Source organism: Nyctibius grandis, chromosome 18 (genome assembly GCF_013368605.1).
Source record: "Nyctibius grandis isolate bNycGra1 chromosome 18, bNycGra1.pri, whole genome shotgun sequence".
Classification (NCBI taxonomy): domain Eukaryota; kingdom Metazoa; phylum Chordata; class Aves; order Nyctibiiformes; family Nyctibiidae; genus Nyctibius; species Nyctibius grandis.
The window spans coordinates 723595-745258 of NC_090675.1; the positions used below are offsets into that span (position 1 = coordinate 723595).

A 21664-nucleotide genomic window follows, 5' to 3' on the forward strand; every position below is an offset into this window, starting at 1 on the left:
GAAGCTTTTCCTAATTAGTTCATCTGTGCTGCATTAAATTTGTGCTGGAAGGTTCCCAACATGGTCTGCTGCAATTATTAACAATGAATAGGCATCTCGTGAAATACTGACACAAATGGCTTTCTGAAGGAAAATTGGCAGGTTTGGCCACACCTCCTATAATTATAAATGTGAAAAGGTTTTCTGAGGAAAATGGTTTTTTTTTAATGAAGGTCTCGCAGTATGCACTTTGGTTAACATACAGCAACCTGCAAATGAGGTTACCGTGAGACATCCCACGTCCAGTCAAGCTATAGAAGCAGCCTGGGAAAAATTCTGCTGTCCAGACGTTCATGTCAAATAAGTTTTATGCAGATGAATATTGGGATTCTCGCCTACAGTAGGGAAGGACGTGACAGGACAAACGACAACAAAGCACCAACATTCAGGTGTCAAACACAAAGAATGGCTTTAAGGGAGCCTGGGGGTATGCACAAAGGGAAAGAGAACTCAATTTCTCTCAAGGGAGAAGAGATAAGGAGACATCAGCCCAAGAGAACTGCATTGCCAGTCAGAATTGATGAAGCAGAAGTCCATATTTTAATTTGCAGATAAATCCCTGCTTGCAGCACAACGATGCACCTAAAAGCACTGGGCAAGGGCCACATTTCCAGTTTTTCTTTTCAGTTTGGATGCAAACACCCTAGAGATACTGTGAGTCTGTGAATGGACTGAGACTGTACAGACACACCAGAAAATATCTCTACCCCAAACAGCATATAAAAAGATTCACAGCAGTTTCTTTTCCCCGATACATTAAAAAAAAAAAAAGTTTATATCCACAGTTTAAAGATAAAAAGACACAGCTAAAATTCACAAGTCACAGAGCTACTTACAAAATAAACTGCTCCAAAGCTTCCATGGCCAATCTCTCTGAGATCTGTGAAGAGCTTTTCTGGATCTTCTTTGAAGAAGAGCTCTGCAATTTCTGGGTCCTTCAGGCTGCCTGCTCGGCTGGTTGATGGCATCCTGCTGGGCAGTTAGCCGACCGACTATCTGGGTTTAAAGTGCTGCCTCAACCCTTGGTTCATCTGTATGAATGGAGCCTCTTCAGCATGGATTACTGCAAGAAAAAGATTGCAAGACTTCACTGATTATCCTCTTCTCAAAGAGCCAGAAACAAAGCTACAGCAGAGCAGCTCCCACTTCTTCCAGAGCCAGCATCCCGCTTGCATGAAGCAACGCAACCTCTCTGCTGGGATAATGTCACAGTCCCACTGTGACAGCAGTCAAGCATTTCTACAGAACACAAACCAAAAATCAAACCACAAAATGAGACGCACTCCTTGCTCCAGCATCTGCTCAGTTACCTGCAGAGCGGTCAGCAGAATCTCTCTGACCTACAGCGATAACCCGTTTGTCACCAGTGAGCCCATATTACCTTGGCACCCTCCCTCTGAAGAGTTACATGCGCTACCTTAAAGTATCGTTCGGACTTTGTGGATGACACAATTGCATATAAATATCATGGACTTTGCAAGACAAGATACATGGTACAAGTATGACATGTATGAACCATCACTGCCATTTACTAATCTGTATTTATATTTTTTTTAATTCAGCTCAGTATTTTTTTCTTCTGCAATCGTACTCCAGTTAAGAAGCAGCCAGCGATCAATTTTGATTCATTTCATCATGTACATGGAGACCTCCCTAAAGCTTCTCCTTCCACAAGTAAATAAGTTACAGTCCTTTTTGTTTTTTTCTCTTATCTAAATTCATGATCTCTGTCTTAAAGGGCCTGCTCTTCAAAGTCTCATTTGCATCCCCCTTCTTCAGAGGAACAGCATCCAGAACAGGAGACACCCACTTCCACGCACAACACGTGTCTTTCTACTCTGCTTGAGCAGATACAAACACACATTTTAATTGTGATAGCACGATACAGCCCTCTACAATAGCCCATCGGCCAACACCTTCTTCAGAGGAACTTGCAACTTCAGACACCATTGGGAAGGTACGAAACCTTTTCTGCTTGCACCATGAATTTGCTTTCATTTACTCAAACTGTGCCTGGAATCCAGCCAGAATAAAAGCCTACTTGCAAGTCCTGCTAAAATTTTACTGTATCTTTACAACAGGTGAAGCCAACCAACCATCAGAAGTAAAATGCACATTTTTTTTCCCCCGTCCTAAAGGAACAGTCTGGGTATTGGGATTTCCTCTCAATTCCCTGTAAATGGTCACCAATAAAAACAATTCTGTGTCACTGGCCAAGAGCTAATCACACAGGTCACTGTCTTCTAAAAATCCCTGTCTAGTCAAGACTTGTGCCTTTTTTATTCATATTGCATATCTCAGGGTTTGTTGTTTTGTTTTGTTTTCTTCAAAGTTTTACATCTTCATAATGGGAAAAAAAGACAATAAACCTGAGTTTAACAAATGTATAAGAGAAGGCCCTACCCCTGTCCATTTTTCCTCCTTTTCTGGACACTAACTCTACCTTTCTCCAAGCCTCTAGATCATCAATTAATCATTTGTTTTCCCCTTGCTGGGGAGCAATTCCTACAAGGATGGAAAAAGACCTGCTCCTGCCTGTTTGTGCTCAGTGGTACTCTTCTCCGGACAGTTGCAGCATGTGAAAGTGCCAAAGACTGCCGGCTCCTCGTTCGTTCAAGTAACTGCCAGCATCGCTACAAGGAGAGCACGACTGTGCGAGAGACAGCCAAGACATACCTAGTTGTAAAGTCTGCAAGAGTCGGCAGTTTTTCTGATGAAGACATGCGCAGGAGAGAGCACACAGGGAAGGGAAATGAAATCCAGCATTTTCATAGCTTTCCTCCAAGCAGTCAGCATTCAGAAAGATTTATAATGCAACGCAAAACGTGTTTTCGTGATAGCCCCTTCTCAGGGGCTAAGGAAAAAATGATATTCAAATCCCAGGGGCAGACCAAAAACATATTATATACACACACACACACAGAAAATATGCAGCTGTTCACAACTCTGCTATACTGCACTCGTGAGCAAGCACATACACATTTCCTATCGATGCAGGACCATTATAGGAGCCTTCAAAGCAGACGGCATCAGCACACGACATACCGAGCTGCCAGGGAAGCCAAGGGAACGGGACTGCGATATCTCCACCTTCCGTTGCATAACGCAGTAACTAACACGTGTGGGAAGGGAAAATTCGCTTCAGTTCAGCCCGTACCTGAAGCATGCTACGTTTATGAAGACTGGAAGAAAAGCTGAGGTTTTTTGGTTATTTTTCTTTCTTTCTTTCAAATAAGCCAACAATATTCCACTTGATTCCAGCCCTAACAAGCACATAACACTGAAAGACAACTGTTTCGCGTTTACAGCCCCTGACGAAACAATAGACAAAAAGCATCAGTCAGAAAAGCAAAGAGAAAGGAGCTGGGGGAAGGGAGCTGATAACCAGAGCACACTCAGTATTACTGAAGGAATGCTTCTTGGATCGACGGTCATGATGTCATGTTCCATCTTTTAAGAAGCATCAGATTCTTACAACAAGGACATTGTTGTTCAAAAGCAACTGCTGCAATCCCAGAATGCCCTTTTCCCTACATCTGTTAGTCAGCGGGGCTAGGCTTGGAGAAACCTGCTAAGATGGCCAAAAGTCACATGTCCCGGCGAGCGAGGGAGCGTGTGCGAGCCAGGGCGAGGAGAAAAGCCCTGCGCACACACAGCCGAGGTGCCTTACAGCCTTCTCCCCCTCCCCACCCGCCCCTCGTGCCAAACCAGCCACCAGACTCGCTCTTGGCATCGTTTCTGAGCATGCCTCCGAAATGCCATCAACAGGCGACACTTTTTACCGCTGCCAGCACTCTTACCAGGCTCGCCGGCAAGCCAAGCAGGAGTGGTACGGGACTGGCTACCGCGCTGCCCGACTCGACTGGCACATCAGAGCACAACTCCTCATCTCTTGTGATACACCTTAAAACACAACTTTTTCCCCTTTAATCCTGAGAGCATCGAGACAAATTTAATTATCTTTATTCTTGGAAATAACTGTTGCTTTGAAATGCATGAGAATAAAAACATTAAGTATTAAAACTTATTCAGCAGAACAGTCACAAAAGTGTATGTGACACTACGCTGATCACTTGATCTGCTTAGATGGAACAATAAAACATATTAATGTAAATTCCATCCATAAGAAAGCTTTACACAGTCTCACTTAATAAAGTGCTCCCATTTTTTACGGATGCTACAATATTAAATTCCCTTATCCTTCTTTTTACACAGACAACGCGCTGCCTGCCAAAGCCCGGCAGTGCCAACAGCCGAGGTGCTCTGCCTCCTGCCTCGCAATGACAACCCCTGAAATGGGGAAATGGAAGTGAAGTTCGGAGAAGTGGCATGCAATGTGGTTACTGCATTATTTTAAATGTATTAAAAATACAGATGAGTCTTAAGATTTAAAAAAACCCTCTGCAACTAAACCGCACTGAAAATTAAATCATATACCAGCAGGCAGCTGGATTTCTAAATTACAGTCAGGTTGCACTCACGTATTTTACATTTTTCCCACCGATGAAGTCTCCTTACTGCAGGGTTTTTGGATCGGTGCAGCTATCCTGTTAAACATGATTGTTCCCAGTGGATGGGACTGATCATCTCACCTTAAGACAGCTCAGATCAGGTGGCTGGATCCTGGTTGTGGCCAAGAAACAGGCACTGCAAACAGGACACAGCACCCTCTGACTGCACCATCTCTCTGCTGGCTGAAGAGGCAGTCTACCTACAAGCCACCTTGCAGGCTGCTAAAATTAGATAAAACAAATTCCACATTTTTTTCCTAGATGTCACTCATGCAAAGAGAGAATACTGCACTGCATACACACAACTACTGGTACTTAGATCAATTCCACTCATAACCAACAAGAAAGATTCAAAATAAACCAGGGAATGACCAAAGCACAAGACTGGACCAACTCTATTTCCATACGGTAGGCTGGACTAACGACGTGTAGTTAGTAGCTACCATTACTAGTGTAAATGACATTGACTACAGGCCAAAATATTTTATCAAATTACTTTGATCTGAACAACTACCAGTGAGTAGAAACCACACGCACACATCCACAAAGTCTATGAATCAATAAGATGTTACATCCCCTGTAATTATGACTGTATTAAATGTACACACACACACACCTTGAACCACTGACATAAGGAAGCTGAAGATGAGGACGGGGTAAGACCTGCTCTCTTCTGAGTTTTCTGCCTCCCTGCCGTGTCATCTCAAGCTGAAGACAGACCCACCCCTGTGACTAACATCCCCTGGGATCCTGCAGAGCAGAACAAGCAGAGCTCTAAACGGTCAGTTGCCATATTTAAAGTGCATATTTAAGCCTTATGCTACAGAGGCCTCAGAGAAATTAAAAATCTGCCCACAGTAAAATATCTGACAGCTGCCAGTGTCACCGGTAACTGTTTTCACGTAATAAACCAACATACTTAGAAGAGAACGTACTTCCCTTCCCTGCAAAGGAGTGCACCTACTCACTGAGATTTCCACCTATCCATCATTTCTCAAGTTTATGTCCAGACCAATTCAGTGAGAGGGACGGTGGCCAGCAGGTATTAGGCTGCACTACACACGAGTGCATCAAAGCATCTGTAGGACGTTAAGACTGTTCAAAAGTTTGTAGAAACCAAAATGTTGACAATGAGCATATAGGCTTGCTACATGCTAAAAAGGGAAAAGGGATTTTCTCTTACTTGCACATGGGTCAGATCTGGGGAGTGTATGAGGCTGAGATTAAATTATCCTCTCAACACACTATTAAAAATTTCCTGAATGGCTTCCAGCAGACACTGAAAATTTCCACCACTATCATAAATACAATGAACTGGAACTATTGAAAGAACTGACTTTTAATTTTTTTTCTTTTACTTACAATTATGCCTAAAGGGAGAGCTGGATGGTAAGAATACTTAAAGAATGAATAGATGGTAAGAATGCTTAAAATACTGACTTTTAAAAAATTCTGCATAGCACTGAATGCTTGACCTGAAAGCAGAATTTTTTTGGGAGTAGCAGACAAATCACTCCCCATTTTTGATAGACTCTAATAAAAGCCTGTAAGATGAAAGTAAGCTAAATTATAGAATGCAAGTTGCTGCTTGTATGTAAAATGTGAAGTAGTCACTATTCCACACATTTTCAGAAAAAAAATCTTAAATCAGAGTTTTCTAGCATACAAATCAAAAATATCAGCATGTACGAGCTGTCTGGTTATAAACCATGCAGAGGAAACCCCAGCTGGACTGTCGGTATCATACAATATTGCCTGTCGGGTAGAGGAAGCTTCTTCTCTGACATATATTTGAGACGCCAAAGCAGCCGTCCCAGCACAACGTACAACAGCGTACCCAGGCCCACCATCACTTCGTCAAGCCTGCACCGCCGAGCACAGGAGGCCGAGCTCGGGCTGTTATGTGCCCGAGAGTAAAATACCTGATCTACAACACCGCAAAACAAGGCCACGATGTACAGAAAGATAAGACAAATGTGACGAACGGCATATGTATTGCCCGGGAAGAAAGAAAAGTATTACCCATTTTACTCCGAAATGTACTCTCTTCAGGCAACAAGGGTATGTTGCACTACCCACCCCTCAAATCCATGAGGATGATTTGACTCCAACCTGGTATCAGCAGCGGAAGGGCTGTATGCTTGGTGGGGACATACCAGAAAAGATGATGGAGGTCCAACACCAGAAGAAATGAACACCCGTCACACCAGGCAGGGCTGATATATGTGACTTTAGGAATGACGCTACTACCCTTGACTTATTTTGTGATCTGCATATAAATCAGCCTTTAAAATTTTAGGCAGATGACTTCTACGCGTAGAGTTACCTCACCTGGAATTGTGAAGGGCAGACAGAGATTACTTAATGTCCCATCACTCTATTTGCTGTTCATCCAAAGCCAGGCGCTGACCAGCCTGCTGCAGTGGGGCTGCACAGCGGGACCTGAGTCAGGGGGTCCTTTCTCTAAGGGCATAGAGAGAAGTTCTGTTGGCTGAGCTGAAATTCAGGGGATCTGCAGCCAGAGCAATACTGCCAGGTTCAGGATCATCTTCTACCCATCTCTCTGCAGATCCCAGCAAACACAGGGACACGTGTTGATTGGTTGCTTCGTGTTACTGGGGAAGTACTTCTCGATCACTGTGCCCAACTTCTCCTTCCTGCAAGCTTGTCAAAACTATACACCATGGTTTTTATTGCTTCCCAACTCAAAAAAAAAAAAGTCCTGGCAACCCACCAAGTGCTGTGGACGCTCCTTAACAGCTCTCTTAACCCCGGCTCTGGTCCGCCCAGTCGACTCTTTTTTTCCTGTTCCGACAGAAGCAGAGCAACTCCAAAGTGCCTTAACATGCAGAAAAAGGCTGTTTCCTTGAACAGCTAAAAATCACCTTCCCATCCAAGCTCAATTACACCACGGCAGATAGTATCAAGACAGTTGTGTTCCAGGTGACTATCACAATGGAAAGTCTATCAGCACCTCCAAGCCTCTCAAAACGGACGGTAATTTTAGTCACTTGATTCATGTGAAACCACGTACCACAGACTACTTGTGTGCTTGGGTAAGCCTCTCCCACCAAGCTAACAACATGTTACTTTTTCTCCTCCTAGTTCTGCAATTTGGAAATCTTCCTAGCGTGGCAATTAAGGAAGAAAAAAAACTAAATCCCAGAAATAAAACAAGAAAATCTGGAGATGCAGCAAGTGGCATTTAGGTTCTCCCATGCCCTGCAAAAGGGGCAAGAGGCACTTGGGAACATCTCCTTTGGGCTCCTGCTAACTTACCACTTAGTAGTGAGCTGCAGCTCAGACAAATAAAATGCTGACAAAGTCATGAACTTGCCTTTCTCTTCATTACCTTAAAATCATTCTTTTTGGTGCACTGGCTCTCCACACTGGATCCACTAGGACTATCTGCCATTAAGGAAAATGGAGGTGCAAATGAATTGCATTCTACAGTAGAGTGTAAAAAAAATGTTTAATATTTGGAAAAAAAAATCCAAAATGCTGTCACAAAACTGATTAAAAAAGGAACCATCCTGAAATAGTGCCACCTACAAGCAGAACAAAGACACCTGGAATGGGCTGAGAAAACTGGACTGTGGCAAGTAACTGTGGACCATGAAAAGCCCTACTGAGACACTGCTCTTCTCCACGATGCTTTTCTCAAGCTTACCTACGTGAGATGCTCCTCTGCTTTCTGCCAGTCCCCAGGGGAAGGGAAAAGACAAGAGTGCCCCTTCTGCTGTCAAAGCCTGAAGCAGGTGAGATCCTCCAGCCGTGCTGGACATTTCCATAGCTTGTGTTACGACAGTAAGGAGCATTTCACGTGGTCTACAAGCCCACGTACGCCTGTGTAACAACAGCGCTGCTCACTGCATATGAACTGAGATCCTCCTCTGTTTAGCAAAAGTTTACAGCAAAGAATGGTCATCAAATGCTGTCCCCTTTATATCTTTCACATCCCTCACCTATGTATTTCTAGAAGGAATGGATTATAAGGATACGATGAGTCTGCACCTGGATATTGTGGTGAATTCTGGCAGCTTTTTGTCTGTGTGAGCACCTACGTTCAAACAGACTTTGCTTCCTCAATAGGGTAAATTTTTCTTCACCTCACAAAGAGCAAGCCTATCCTTCCAGTAAGATTCCTTTTTCACTTCCTTTGAAAAAGATTTTTTGAGGAATGCTTCTATCCTGGAAAAACCTCTTTGCAGAATTTTTTTTTTCTTTCTCTGCTTCTTTACCTGTATTTTCTCTTGTATTATACTTCTTCACAGAACAGCCTCGGGAAGACACTTTTATGCTAGAGTACTGCTTGCATTTCTCTTATACACGCACTTGTAGACTGTGTGCCTTGCTTTGATTTCCTCTCAAGATTCTGACACTAAAATGTCCATCATCAACTCCCTGAATTACTTACCCCAGCACACTTTCTGATCCCGCTGAGCTGTTCTGCTTGGATGTTTCCTTTCCAGGAACGTCACTAGCAAAAGGGTCAGAAAGTTTCCCAAACCTCCGTTGACAAGCCCAGGATCTGTTTTTCCGGGCTGGGTGTAAGTACTTGTCAGGATGATCCACACCAGCAGTAAAGCCAACAGTGCAGTAATTATGCTATGCTTTCCATTTAAAACAAAATGGAAACAGTTTTCTGTATTTCTGATTATTTCTACAAGCTTTGAAGTTTTTTAAGTAGTGGAAAAGATAATTCTAGCTGGGGAAGCCTGTTTCTGTGTTACAGACAGATATTCTGAACAAACTAAATCAATTTTGACAAGTTACATATGCCAGTTATAAACAAACACGAATGTATCTAACACTACCAGTACTCCTGAAAATATTAGCTTTGTTAACCAGCAATTTCTGCAACATCACTCACTGGAGAAACACCAAATCTACCACTGACCCTATGACTTACATAACACAAATAAAATACACTACTCATGTAGTTGGAAGAAACGTTAATGCCAAAAAGCATTCTGTATTTTTTTTCTACTATTTAAAATAAAACACCCCATGGGATCAAGAGCTAGACCTACAGAACAGCTGAAGAATAGCCACCATTCATTTCTCAAAGCCCAATGTCATGGAAGTTCAAGGAGTGCTAACCATACCCTGACATCTTCAACACTAACATCTCCTGAATGTCTTTGCTTGTGATAGTTCTGGTACATTTATTAAGAAGGTCAGCTCTAAATTTAGTAATTCCTTAGGCTAGTGAAGCTATGAGGAAGGCAACTGGAAAAAATGAAATCTTCTGTCCCCCTTCTTTTGCAATTCATTAAGTTCATAGTCGTTGCCAACTCTTTTCCTTTACTATGTAAATTAATGTACATTCTGTGACTGCATCACCTACAGACAACTCTCTGTGGCCACGTCTCTCGGCCTAAAGAGCGCAGGTTATAACAATTCTAGTGCAGGAGATGCCGTGCTGGCAGCACACTGGCCAGGAAGAGGTTAGCGAGCGGCCAGCTGATGAGAGTCAATTAAGTCTAGAGGGAAAAATACTGGGAAACTCCAGCTGCCCGTTAAAAAAAAAAGTCAGATACCCTAATGGGACTTGAGTTTAAAGAAACCTTTTCTTGACCCCTAAGCAATTTTGCCCCAGAACAATAAATATAGGAAACGTAAGCAAATTAGCTAGTTTGGATTCAGCATAAATAACTCAGAAATAAGCTACTAAAGCTCACAACATAGATAATTACCCTTGAGAAAAGAAGTAATTAAAAAGTAGCAGTATCACACACAGTTTTAGAAAGGAGGCCTGAAAGGAAGTCATTTAAAGTCTCTCTGACCAATAAATAAATAAAAAAAAAGAAGACATTTAAATTGAGCTTGCAATTGAATTCCCTGAAGTGCCGAAGAACGCCAGGATGAATGTCCAGCCCAGCCAGAGGCTATGTCCAACCACCCCCAGGCCACAGGTCAGACTCTTCTCTGAGCAAGTACAAACCTGGTGAAACTCAAGCCAGTGGGAAGGACCTAAGGTAGAAAATAAAGTCAAATACAAACAAAAAATCCAAGAGATTTTTGGACTGGAAGATTCTGCGGGAATGACCTTAAAAACCAAGCTGTGGCAGCAAGAGGCCTCAGGCAGCCACCCAGCCTGCTCTGCTACCACGGAAAAAAGCCACGCAGGAGAGCGAGGGTACAGGAAAGAAGGGAAATTATCTGCACAAACAAGATGACCAGGTATAAGGTATGGTGCTGTCACAGACCATACATCGAGAAAGCTGGTCCGTCAATAAACTCGTAAATTAAACATTACTGACCTACGGAGATGAGTAAGGAGCTGCCCTAAAAGTCTGATGTAGCTCCACAGCGATGTATACTTTGTCACAACTGCTGTCTCCTTCCCACAGCTGCTACTCCGGAGAAAGACCCCACAATGGCTGCAGCCAAACTGAACAGAAGAATTAATTGAACAAATAATTAGTGGAAGTAACATGCTAATCCCTTGGTGACTGTGATACACTAAGAACTAACAAGCCAAACACACACTAGACTCAAACAGAACTCAGATATTCAAAAAGAAGTAGGCAAAGTCTCATATACAAAATTATTGCGAGTATTAATTAGTCATAGGTGGAGAACAGAAATATCCCCTCTGAACTGATACAAAACTCTGAAAAAGGCAAGAGGTCAGATACATAATTACACATTTTGAGCAAGGGAAAAGGCCCTTGCAACCAGAGTGACCACAGACACTGTGCAGATCCTGCATAATATTAGCATTTAACATCTGGAATGGGAGGGAAAGGAAGATGCCAAGTTTTATTTAGGGCAGTTGACAGTACCAGAAAGTACCCAGGAACTTAAAAGACAACGTGAATGAGCAACAAGGCAAGAGATGAAAGGTCAAAGAGTAAAGAACTGTCAAGCACATATCCACTCGTAAACTGAACATAACTCAGGAGCTGAGCCTTGTGCAGAACAGCTCAATGAAAATAACTGCACAACTATGCAAAGACAATGTCAGACTTTTTAATAAAAAACAACATGAAGAATCAGTTAGGAAAATAATACAGAATTTCTGACAATACATTAAGGAAGTTTCTGACAATACATTAAGGAAGTCTCTGCCATGGTCTGCTCCTGGTTATTATTCCTCACTCCCACCTAGCAATAAAATGAAAGTGCAGTACACAAAGCCCTCAGAAATAGGAAGTTGTAAATGCCCAAGACAACAACCTAAGCTTGAAGAGAACAGTGAAAGAGTTAAAAATCATGCATGAGAAGTCCATGTCAAGTGCTCAGACTTCAAGAACAAGGGGAGAGTCCGTAAAACGTAAGAGCAGCATATTTATAAGAGTGATGGAACTGAACCAATAAAGCTATAAAGAGCAAAATTAACCTGCAGAAATCACTGCAACGGTACTGAGACCGCGAGATATAAACACTGCTTTTTAAACCAGACATTTTCACAAGTAAGAACGTCCACAGGCAGGTCAGGTAAGGTATTCCTGAATGCTCCTGGCACCTCTTCGGAAGCATCCAGTCGTTACCACAGCCAGAAACAGCAGATAGGACCAGACAGGCGATGTACTAGAATCCAGATGACAGTTTTTATTTTGCTATTCTTCTAGGGTCAAACAAGCATCACCAAAACACACTTTGTTATGAAAAAGGTCAATTTTGTTTAACACAGGAGTTTATAAAATATACTACTATTGTAAACAGAAAAAAGGTTTATTGAAAGATTGCACAGAAATAATAAAGTAACTTACTACCTTGTAGTAAGCTGCATGTATGTGATGGACCTTCATCACTGGGCAGATGCAGAAAAGCTGTTCAGGAGCAGGTTACCAGGGAAAGACTATCCGGTTCCTTATGATGGAGTGCTCAATCTAACGGAGCGCACAGAACGAGGCAGCAGGGCACGGTTACACAGCTGCTGACATGAGTTTGTCGCTTAAAGCAGGTTCAAAAAGGGGTTCAAACATATTTCAGCACCAAAAGAGTTTAAAACCTTCTATAACTGTTATATCTGTTCTACCAGATTATCTGTACTCAGAAATGGAGCATCTGCACTGAGCAATGTTTCTAGAGCCCGTGAGCACCTCCTTTCCTGCTGGAACTCCCCAAAGTCATGGCAATTTGTCCATTTTACTCCAGCTCAGGTTGAGTATTTACTTTTCCTGGCTCCACGTGACTGAGCAGAACAACCTTTTAAACAGCACCCAGCGATGGGATGAGTCAAACAACCAAAAGCAAACAACAACAATGAAAAACATCTTTTTCGCTATTTCACCTACTCTAAGAAATGCTTCTCCAGTGGGTTCTGCAAAGTCTAGATTACTTCTCTTTATGCCTTCCATTTAAAACAAAAAACAGTTTCCAGTGTATATTAAGATAACAAGCACACACTTTTAATTTGATGAGTTTTATCTGCTTTCATGGGGAAAAATGCTCATTTCAACTAATAGAGAAAACAATTTAGGTAGCAGTGGTTCAGACACAGAATATGTCTCAACTGGATACTTAAAATCATAGGACTGAAGGTCCTATTAAGTCCTCTTCCTGCTATTTTAAGCAACTATATAACAGAATCCAATCATCAAATAATAACCAACTCCTGAGAACTTCTCAAAGCCACTACTCTGATTACAAGGCTGCTCCAGAACCCCTCTCCTGTTTTGATTAGGAACCAATTTAAGATTAAGAACTGATTAAGACTGATTTATGGTTTGTATTTATTACCTGTCAGTTTACACTGACCTATTCTTTTTCCCATACTGTCCTTAAAAGTTTAGAAAGTTTTCTTCCCTTTTCAATACTGAGGGATAAGCACAAGTACAGAGATATATTACATGTCCCCTTCGCCTGTTAGATGAAAAATGTAAGCCAATTTTGCCTCCCTTTATCACACAGGAGAATTCACTTCCCAGACCATCGTATCAGCCCATCCTCACATCTGTCCCAAACTAAGGCTTTTTTTTTTTTCCCAAACATCCTTGACCAGAATTCTCCACATCCGTGTATTTCCTGACCACACAGCATTAAAGTTTTAAAATCAGCATGTTATCAACGGATATACTCGTCTTTCACATCTTTTCATTTGTAACTGACAAACCCCATTTTTATATATAATATACATATATTATTATAAACAATTTTTATCTTACATATTTGTTGTTACCACATGACAATACACTTTATACTATCCCATTTATGTCTCTATTACTGCAAATCCTCCAGCTCATTCAGTGCTGCTGAGCAAGACTCCAGTCCTCTGGATTGATGATGTCCCCCAACTTTGCCCCAGCCGATGTTATTAACACAGTCCTTTCCTGTGTACATCAAGACCAAAACACCGTTTAAAATTTGTCTGAAGATTGGTCCTTGAAAACTATTAGCAGCTTCCCTCTAGCCCACACTTCCTCCTTCAACAGGACTAACTCACCAGTCCCTACACCATCACACCGTACTCTGCTTTAAGGAACCTCCAACACGGTGCTGTGCCCTGTGCTGTACTGACATTCACCGACGTGAGAGGAGCTGTACTTGCAGTGCTCCTCCATCCCAGCCACTGTCCTGCGTGCAGTCTACAACTACCTGAAGGGAGGTTGTAGCGCAGTGGGAGTCGGCCTCTTCTCCCGGGCAACTAGCGATAGGACAAGAGGACACAGCCTCAAGCTTCGCCAGGGGAGGTTCAGGTTGGACATTAGGAAGCATTTCTTCTCAGAAAGGGTCATTAGACATTGGAAGGGGCTGCCCAGGGAGGTGGTGGAGTCACCATCTCTGGAGGTGTTTAAGAAAAGACTGGACATGGCACTTAGTGCCCTGGTCTAGTTGACAGGGTGGTGTCAGGGCAACGGTTGGACTCGATGATCCCTGAGGTCTCTTCCAACCTGGTTAATTGTGATTCTGTGATTAGCTCTCCAGCAACCCTCTCTCGGCAAGCATCGTCACTCCCTCACAACCCTTCCATCCCCACGCATGAGAAACATCTCACAAGTGGATTTTACATCAGAAGGTATGGGGAGGTATAGAAAACCTATCCTTGCTGCGGATGGGGGAAGGGGAGTGATGGGACACAAAGCATGTGAGAACCACTGTCCTTTCCATTCCTGTGCCAACAGCTGCCCCACATTTCTTCCTGACACTCCCTGGGATGCTCTTGCTCCCCATCGCTTTCCCCAACTGCCGTGGCTGAGCAAGACCATGCCATCACCAACCTGCCGTAATGGAAGAGAGAACTCCTGGCAAAGACTTCAAAAATAGGTACCAGCTGCACTTCCCCAAATTCACCCAGGGCACCAGCAATGAGGAGGGAGAAACTGGTCGCATGACCCACTCACAGCTCAGCCAGCCCTGGTCTCCAAGCAAGGGGGAAGGAGGGGGCCAGAGCAGAGGGCAGGCGGCAGCAGCCCGCTCCCATCCCGCATGCCTGTGATCCAGCTGGTCAGCACAAGTGCATCAGTCCCCGCGCCTCCAGCAACCCAGTGGGAACACAGAGACCTCCCCGCCCTGGCACACAAGGGAGGTACATGGTCTGTTTACCCAGAAATTTTGGGCGCGTCTGTTCAAAGTCCATAAACCAGGAAGATTTATTGTAGAAGCTCCAAAGTCACTTTCATAGAGGAACAGACGTTCCAGCAGCGAGATATGAGATGGAAGCAGAGGTTTGTAACGGCCTGCTTCCCAAAGCCAGGCACTCACAGGTCTGTGTGCTACATTACAGCTGTTCCATTTGCTGACATCTTATCTCTTATGTACTTATACACCCATTACCATAGTAACCAAATTCCTCAGAACATATAATGTAATTTTTGTATCTAGCGTATTAGAACAAAATTATTAAGGTTATAAAGACAAGCACTCCAAAATTAGAAAGTGTCAGAATTCAGACTGCCATCTCCCTTGCCAACCCATCTTCGCTTGCTGCCTCCCGGCCCACCTCCAGGCTCCCAAGTCACCTCTCCTGCAAACCTCCAGCTCCATTTCTCCACCAGCTGTAGCTCCTTCCCCTCTGATCCCTCTGCAGTCCCAGTCTCCCTGTACTTCTGTCCTGACATCATATGCTCTCTCCTCTCTCATCTGACTTTTATTCCTCCTGCATTCACACCAGGCATCTTCCTCCTCCACACTGCCTGGGTGCTCTCCAGGAATGATTCACTGAACACAGGACAGAGATTCCCAACGGTCTAGGAACTGGAAACAAGTGGAGCCTCTCCTGCAGGGAAAGGTCCTTCTGATCTCCCATAGCCCAGGGCTGGAGCATCTTCAGCTGCTCTCTGAGGATAACTGCCTGCTCAGCATCAGGAGCTGCAAAACGCCTTAGCAATGCATAGTGATGGCTTACCCTCTTATTACTATTGCACATTATACTGCAGGAGCACCCCATGGGTCCCACTAAGGTCCAGGAGGTGTTTTGCAAATGCAAAGATAGTCTCCATTCTGATGAACTTATCTAAAACAAATTAACCTTTATGCTTTACCTGCCTATATCATTATTTTTTGTAAATATATATATATCACTAGGAGGAAGATCCATGCATGGAGTGCTGAAGTGTTACATTTTCTCTGGACACCAGCACCTGTAAACGCTATAGAAGTGAACAGTGGCATCAGCTGCAGTGGAATATCCCCAGTAAATTCAGCAGATCTCTCCTCACAGGATTTCCTAAAAACTCCATCAAATCATGGGCTTAGACAGCCTGTTGCTTGACTGCCTCTGCACTAGAAAGACAGGTTAAGTCGATACATCATTGTGCACACACAGAAGGTAAATGACTACATCTTTTCTCCAAAAACCTGCTTTAAAAAAAATTATCCAGCTCTTCTCTGGTTTTGGCAGTATTACTAATCGTCCTGAATACAAGGGATGAAAGAGGTAGGTCAGCATCTGCACCTGAAGCAAATACTTGGAACAATCCAGAAACAAGGCCTACAAAGCAGGTTTCAATGCCCAGGGTCCATCCTACCTAGGTTGACTCTTACTGGGAGTATTTTAAAAAAATTTTCTCCTATTCACCAACTCTTCAGCTCCCAAGAAAGAAATACAGCACTTTCTTCTGGCCTGAAGAGAGGAGGAAAGCATTTAAGTTGCTTGAATGTACCTAGGAAGCGTTAAAGCATTTTAAGGCTGAAAAGGCAATGTCAGCTCAAGTAGCAACACATCCATCCTAAATTTGACAGAAAACTGTCATTAGAATTGGTCCGTTCCGATAGCACAGATCCACACACCTTTGTATTTCATGGGTTCTTTGTGCGCTCACACACAAAGCCGCTTAATCCAGCTGTTTTCAGCAATCATTCACAAAAGCAAATGAATGAAAAAGAAATAATCAGCAGCCACTTCCACTCCTTCCCTTTAGGTGAGGTGAACAATAATGTGATTCCTTCAGTCGATGCACAAAACTATTTTCTGTGCCTTTAAATAAAAGGTTAATTGAGATATGGTGGAACCTGCTCTCACACTTGAGCTTTCAAAAACAAGGTTGTCCTGCCTGTTTGAAGGACTCTGGCCTCAGCTTCTGCATGAGGTGAGGCAGGGAGCTGTCAACAGGAGACTTTTCCAAGACTGACCTGATCTTTCAGAGACGTAGGAAAGGAATAGCTTTGCAAAGAAAAAGCTAATTAAAATAATAAAAGCTACTACACAGAGCTATAACCACATGGTACAGCTGGAGGAGGATTAAGCTGTATGGTCTGAAAGGTTTCCTTAAGATTGTCTGCAAATATGCAACATTGGGGGCTGGCTCCATCAAGACATGGAAGAAGCAAAGCAGCGTGGGACAAGGACAGCCACGAGAACAGTTCCAAGAGAGCAGTGGGACAGACCTTGCCAGGGGGACAAAAGAAATTTTCAGAAATAAATCACCTGCTGGTTTGGTTTTGGTGGTGGGTTGGTTGGGTTTTTTTCAGAACCAGGGCTTGGTATTTCTCCATTTTGATTTTAGCAAACGGACAACTCGCACAACACACTACTATTTTTTTTTTTTTTTACTTGACACCTCCCAGAGACTCTCCTATTTCCATGGAGAGTTTATCAAACATCTTTAGACAAAACGAGAAGTTGGCTGCGTTAGAGTTTCCATACTGTCACTGTATCTGTCCGGGTTCCCTTAAAATGGTTCTTCCTCACAGGATTTAAGAATCTGCCTTATTCACAGCCCCAGCTGCAGTGGACTAGTCCTTAGTCTGAGGTAGAAAATTTTGCAGCATTTCTCACTTAAATTTTAAGAAAACTCACGGAATTTAGAAAGTAAAAGAGCATATGAGAAGAGAATCAGTCAGTACCTAAAATCCAGCTCAATTAATGACAGCTATGCGTGTTTAGATTTTATCATGCCACAGATATTTTATACTGAGACACTGTATTAGAGATTTTGTCCTGGTGAGCAGTGGAAGCTTTCACAAAGAGCTTTTCCTTTTGGGACAGAAGCGATGGTTTGCACCGGGTATTTAACTGTTGTCAAAAAGTAAAATAAAATCATCTCTCTGAAATAAAGACCATTCATTCTGAAGCTGAAATATTATCAGCCTGCGGTATTCAAACATATCGTCCTCCCAGACTGAGGGAAGCAGAGCACGGCTGACCTATACTTTCATTACCGAGGCTTAAAAGGCACCTGGTATTTGCTGAGCACTTAGCAGAGTTGCAGTAAACGTTCTTACCTTACAAACATGTGAACTATGTGACTAAGAGGTGACCTGTCCAAGACCACACAAGTTCACAGCAAGAACAGAAAGGTCTAACATCCCGTTTCTTGTGCCAACCATTAAATATATAGGGTCTGTGCTTCAAGTTTCACCCAGTGCCCAGTCTATTAAAATAAGGAGCAGTATTATTTATCTGATCTTATAATCTTCTATCTCAATATAATTTACACTTATCACAAGACAGTGTTAAACCTTTGCAGAAGAACAGTTAAGTCAGTGGCTAACAGAATTACAACCACGAGCATCTTTTGATTTGAGAGTACCAGTCTGCACACAACCAGAGAACACGGGGGCTGAAGGCTGCCTCTGCCCCAGTGGCTGCTTAGAGGTAGACGTTATCAAATTCCTCTCACATCTGTTTAGATTTCAGGAGACAAGCACCCACACCACACACAAAAAACCCACCTTCACATCCTTTTGGCAGCCAACTATTTGAAGGGGCACAAAGAGGTAGCTCATCATCCCTAGGGGCTGCCGGGGAAGAGCACTAGTAGGGTGTAACAGCAGAATAACACAGGAAATTTTTGCACTATTGCAGCCTGCACTGCACCTGCTCTAGGGATAAATAAAATTCCAATCCCCACAATCTCCAAGGCTGTCAATCTGACACCTTTTGTGAATACTAAATTCACACATACAAAGAACTTTCTCCTTTGTAGGTTCTGAGACATCTCACACACTGTTTCCTACTGGTAACTGAACAAGCAGCATAATTTCATACCTGGCAAGCTAAAGCCTCTTTTTCAGCAGTTTGGAATAATGGATTATGCCTTTTGTTTGACAGTAGGAATAGACAAATAAGAGGAAAAAACACAGTAAAGTTTCAACCAACATTTCCTTTATTAAAAGAAGATCTATTTGCTGACTGCTCCTGTTGGCTAACCAACAAAGGGCAAGTCAGGTGTCCATTTCACAAATTCTAAGGATCTTGGACTTTTGAGCTGGGAAAGTAGGACAACCTCCCGATACCTTGGGCAGATACTGCCCTAACAACCGACCAGCAAAAAGCAAGAACTGCTCCCTCATCAGGCATGCAGATCACCCATGCAGCCCAGCTGGACCGGGAGCTACTGAGAACTCAACATGCCATGCCAGAAAACAGTATTTACTTTTTGGACGCAAGCTATAAAGAGCAACCAAGAAGTAATTAAGGTTCCTGAACACAACAGGGCAAAGAATATCAGCTCCAGTGTTGCTCACTGCCCAGAAGTTCTTACTACATCTGGACAGCTTCTCAGAGACCACCAGCCTATCCTTTAACGACCAGTACTCAGAGTTTATAGCTTTCAAATACCTAAAAACGCCTCTCCGCAGATTATTTTGCAAAGTCATTTTGAGTGAGGGAATATCTAAAGCTCCAGCCTGCAAAAGAATAAACCTATCCATATTTACATGAACTGTATTGCTCAGTACTGCTAATAAACTGCGTGAGAGCCAGTTGCTAGTAGGCCACACAAGGGCTCCCACCAAGAAGGAAGAACTTAGATACACTCTTACATTAAATTTCACAGCCTTGAACAAAAATCACCCTGGTTCTATCAGTCCTGCAGTTGGTTTTGGCTGCTCCCCTGACCCTGGCCAGGGCCCAACAGTAATCTTGGTGGAAGGCTGCTGTTAGTACTACCATGATATTTATACAAACATCTGAAGCATATGGGACAGTTCTCTGGTAGAAACCAACACAAGCATGACAAGAAGTCACTGTGCAGTGCTTATTTAAAGAGCTCCGAAATGATAAAAAAAAGAGAAAGGTTACATTAAAAAAGATCCCTGAACAAGGAGGACGCCGGTATTTATAAAATGCCCATATACTTGCACCTGGCACATGATGTACATCCTTCACTACCTCCAGCATGCAAGGCAGGAGGAAGTTTATTTCTGAGAACTTGACAGTAAGAACTGAAAAGAAATAACTGTGCTTCTCTCACTCTCTTTTTTTCTATTAAGCTAATTCCTGTTGTATAAAGTCAGCTTGAAAGCTCCTTTCAAAGAAAAAGGGGGAGGGAGGAGAGGAAGAATCAGATCTGCTTGTTTTTTGCCTTTGACATTCAGGTCTCGTCTCCCTGTTTTGTTTTCCTGGAGGACGCGCAGCGCAGACCTCGCAGAATGATGACATCACACCCACAAAAAAACACAAAACCCAAGAGGAGGGAAGCAGCTCTCCCTCAAACAAGGGCTCAGAACCACAGCTCTGCTCCTGGCTGTTACCTTTTGGACAACTCAAAAGTTGACGTGGCCAGGGGTAAAAGAATATTCCCTTCAGAGCCCCGGGCCCATGAGAGCAGCCCATCAAAAGGAGGAAGGTGACAGTCCGGATGCTTTCCAGGCCAGGCAGAACCAAGGTAAAAGGTGTTTAGTTACTGTTCACCTATAAAGACACCTTGAACACTACATTGTTCTATGCTTGTTTATGCCTGTTTTATTATTGTTTTCATGTTAAACAGACAAGTGGCTTTTACCATGATGAAACAAAGCAAAGCACAGCATGTTTAAGTCACTGTAAACTGGAAACTGCTCTTACTTAAAGGCTGTATAAAGTTATTTCTTCCATATGAGGTAAGCACTCTAAAAAGCATCTTTCCTGCAGAGCCAGTGCATATGCTACACCAGAGACAGAGGAACTGGTAGATGTGTATGCATGCAGAAGGTAGCACCTGCAGAGGGAAAAAACACGCCTCTCGCAGCGAAGAGGCATTCATACCTTGTCTGCACCGATTAAAACTCAGGAGAGGCCCACGCTAGAACATGTGCACTGACTGCTCCACGTCACCAGGAGATTTATCCTTCATGTAACACCTGAACTCAACAGATCGGCATGACTGGAAAGCTCAGATATAACAGGTTTTAAGTGAGAAATATCTGCAAAATCTTGGAAGCAAATCTCCAAGATGCTTCTTGAAGATCCAAGACACCAAACTAGACGGTACGTGACCATTTTCCTTGCTCCTGACATTTTATGACTTAAGCAGCAACAACAAAAAAACAGCAAAGGAAAAAAAAGCAGAATTATAGAAGGGGAGATTTTAAAATACCCAGTGGTCCCATGGTTCCACTGATCGCTACTGAACAGTACAACGGTGACAAATCATTCGATAGCTCTTTGCTGTGATTTTTTGGTAATTAAATATGAAATTAAGGAGATTAGCTTGTGCATAAGGTGGAGATGGCAATCAGTATTAGCAGCCTGCTCAAATTCAGACAGAATACTAATAATTCCTCAAAGCAGCAAAACAAACATAGCCTTGCTATTAACCTAAGGACAACGCTGCAATAACATCAACTAACCAGGTATCGTTCTCAGATTTTGTCCAGAAAAAGATTTTTAAAAGATGCCATCGTACAGGATCTCTCACACCTCCCCAGAACTTACAAGTCCTGTTACTACTATTCATCGTCTACCTTGAGAAATTCTGGCATAACAAATGGTTGGTTTCAGCTAAAACGCAATTACA

General features: G+C 42.9%; 1 protein-coding gene across 1 annotated transcript in view; it reads right to left on the reverse strand.

Annotated features, from left to right (window-relative positions):
* TAOK1 (TAO kinase 1) overlaps positions 1 to 21664 on the reverse strand; it is a 72488-nt gene that overhangs the window by 40863 nt on the left and 9961 nt on the right. Inside the window, exon 2 of the mRNA XM_068416011.1 lies at positions 876 to 1102. Within this exon, the coding sequence (XP_068272112.1) occupies positions 876 to 1007 (132 nt within the window). The 5' untranslated portion in view covers positions 1008 to 1102. The remainder of the gene's footprint in view (positions 1 to 875; positions 1103 to 21664) is intronic.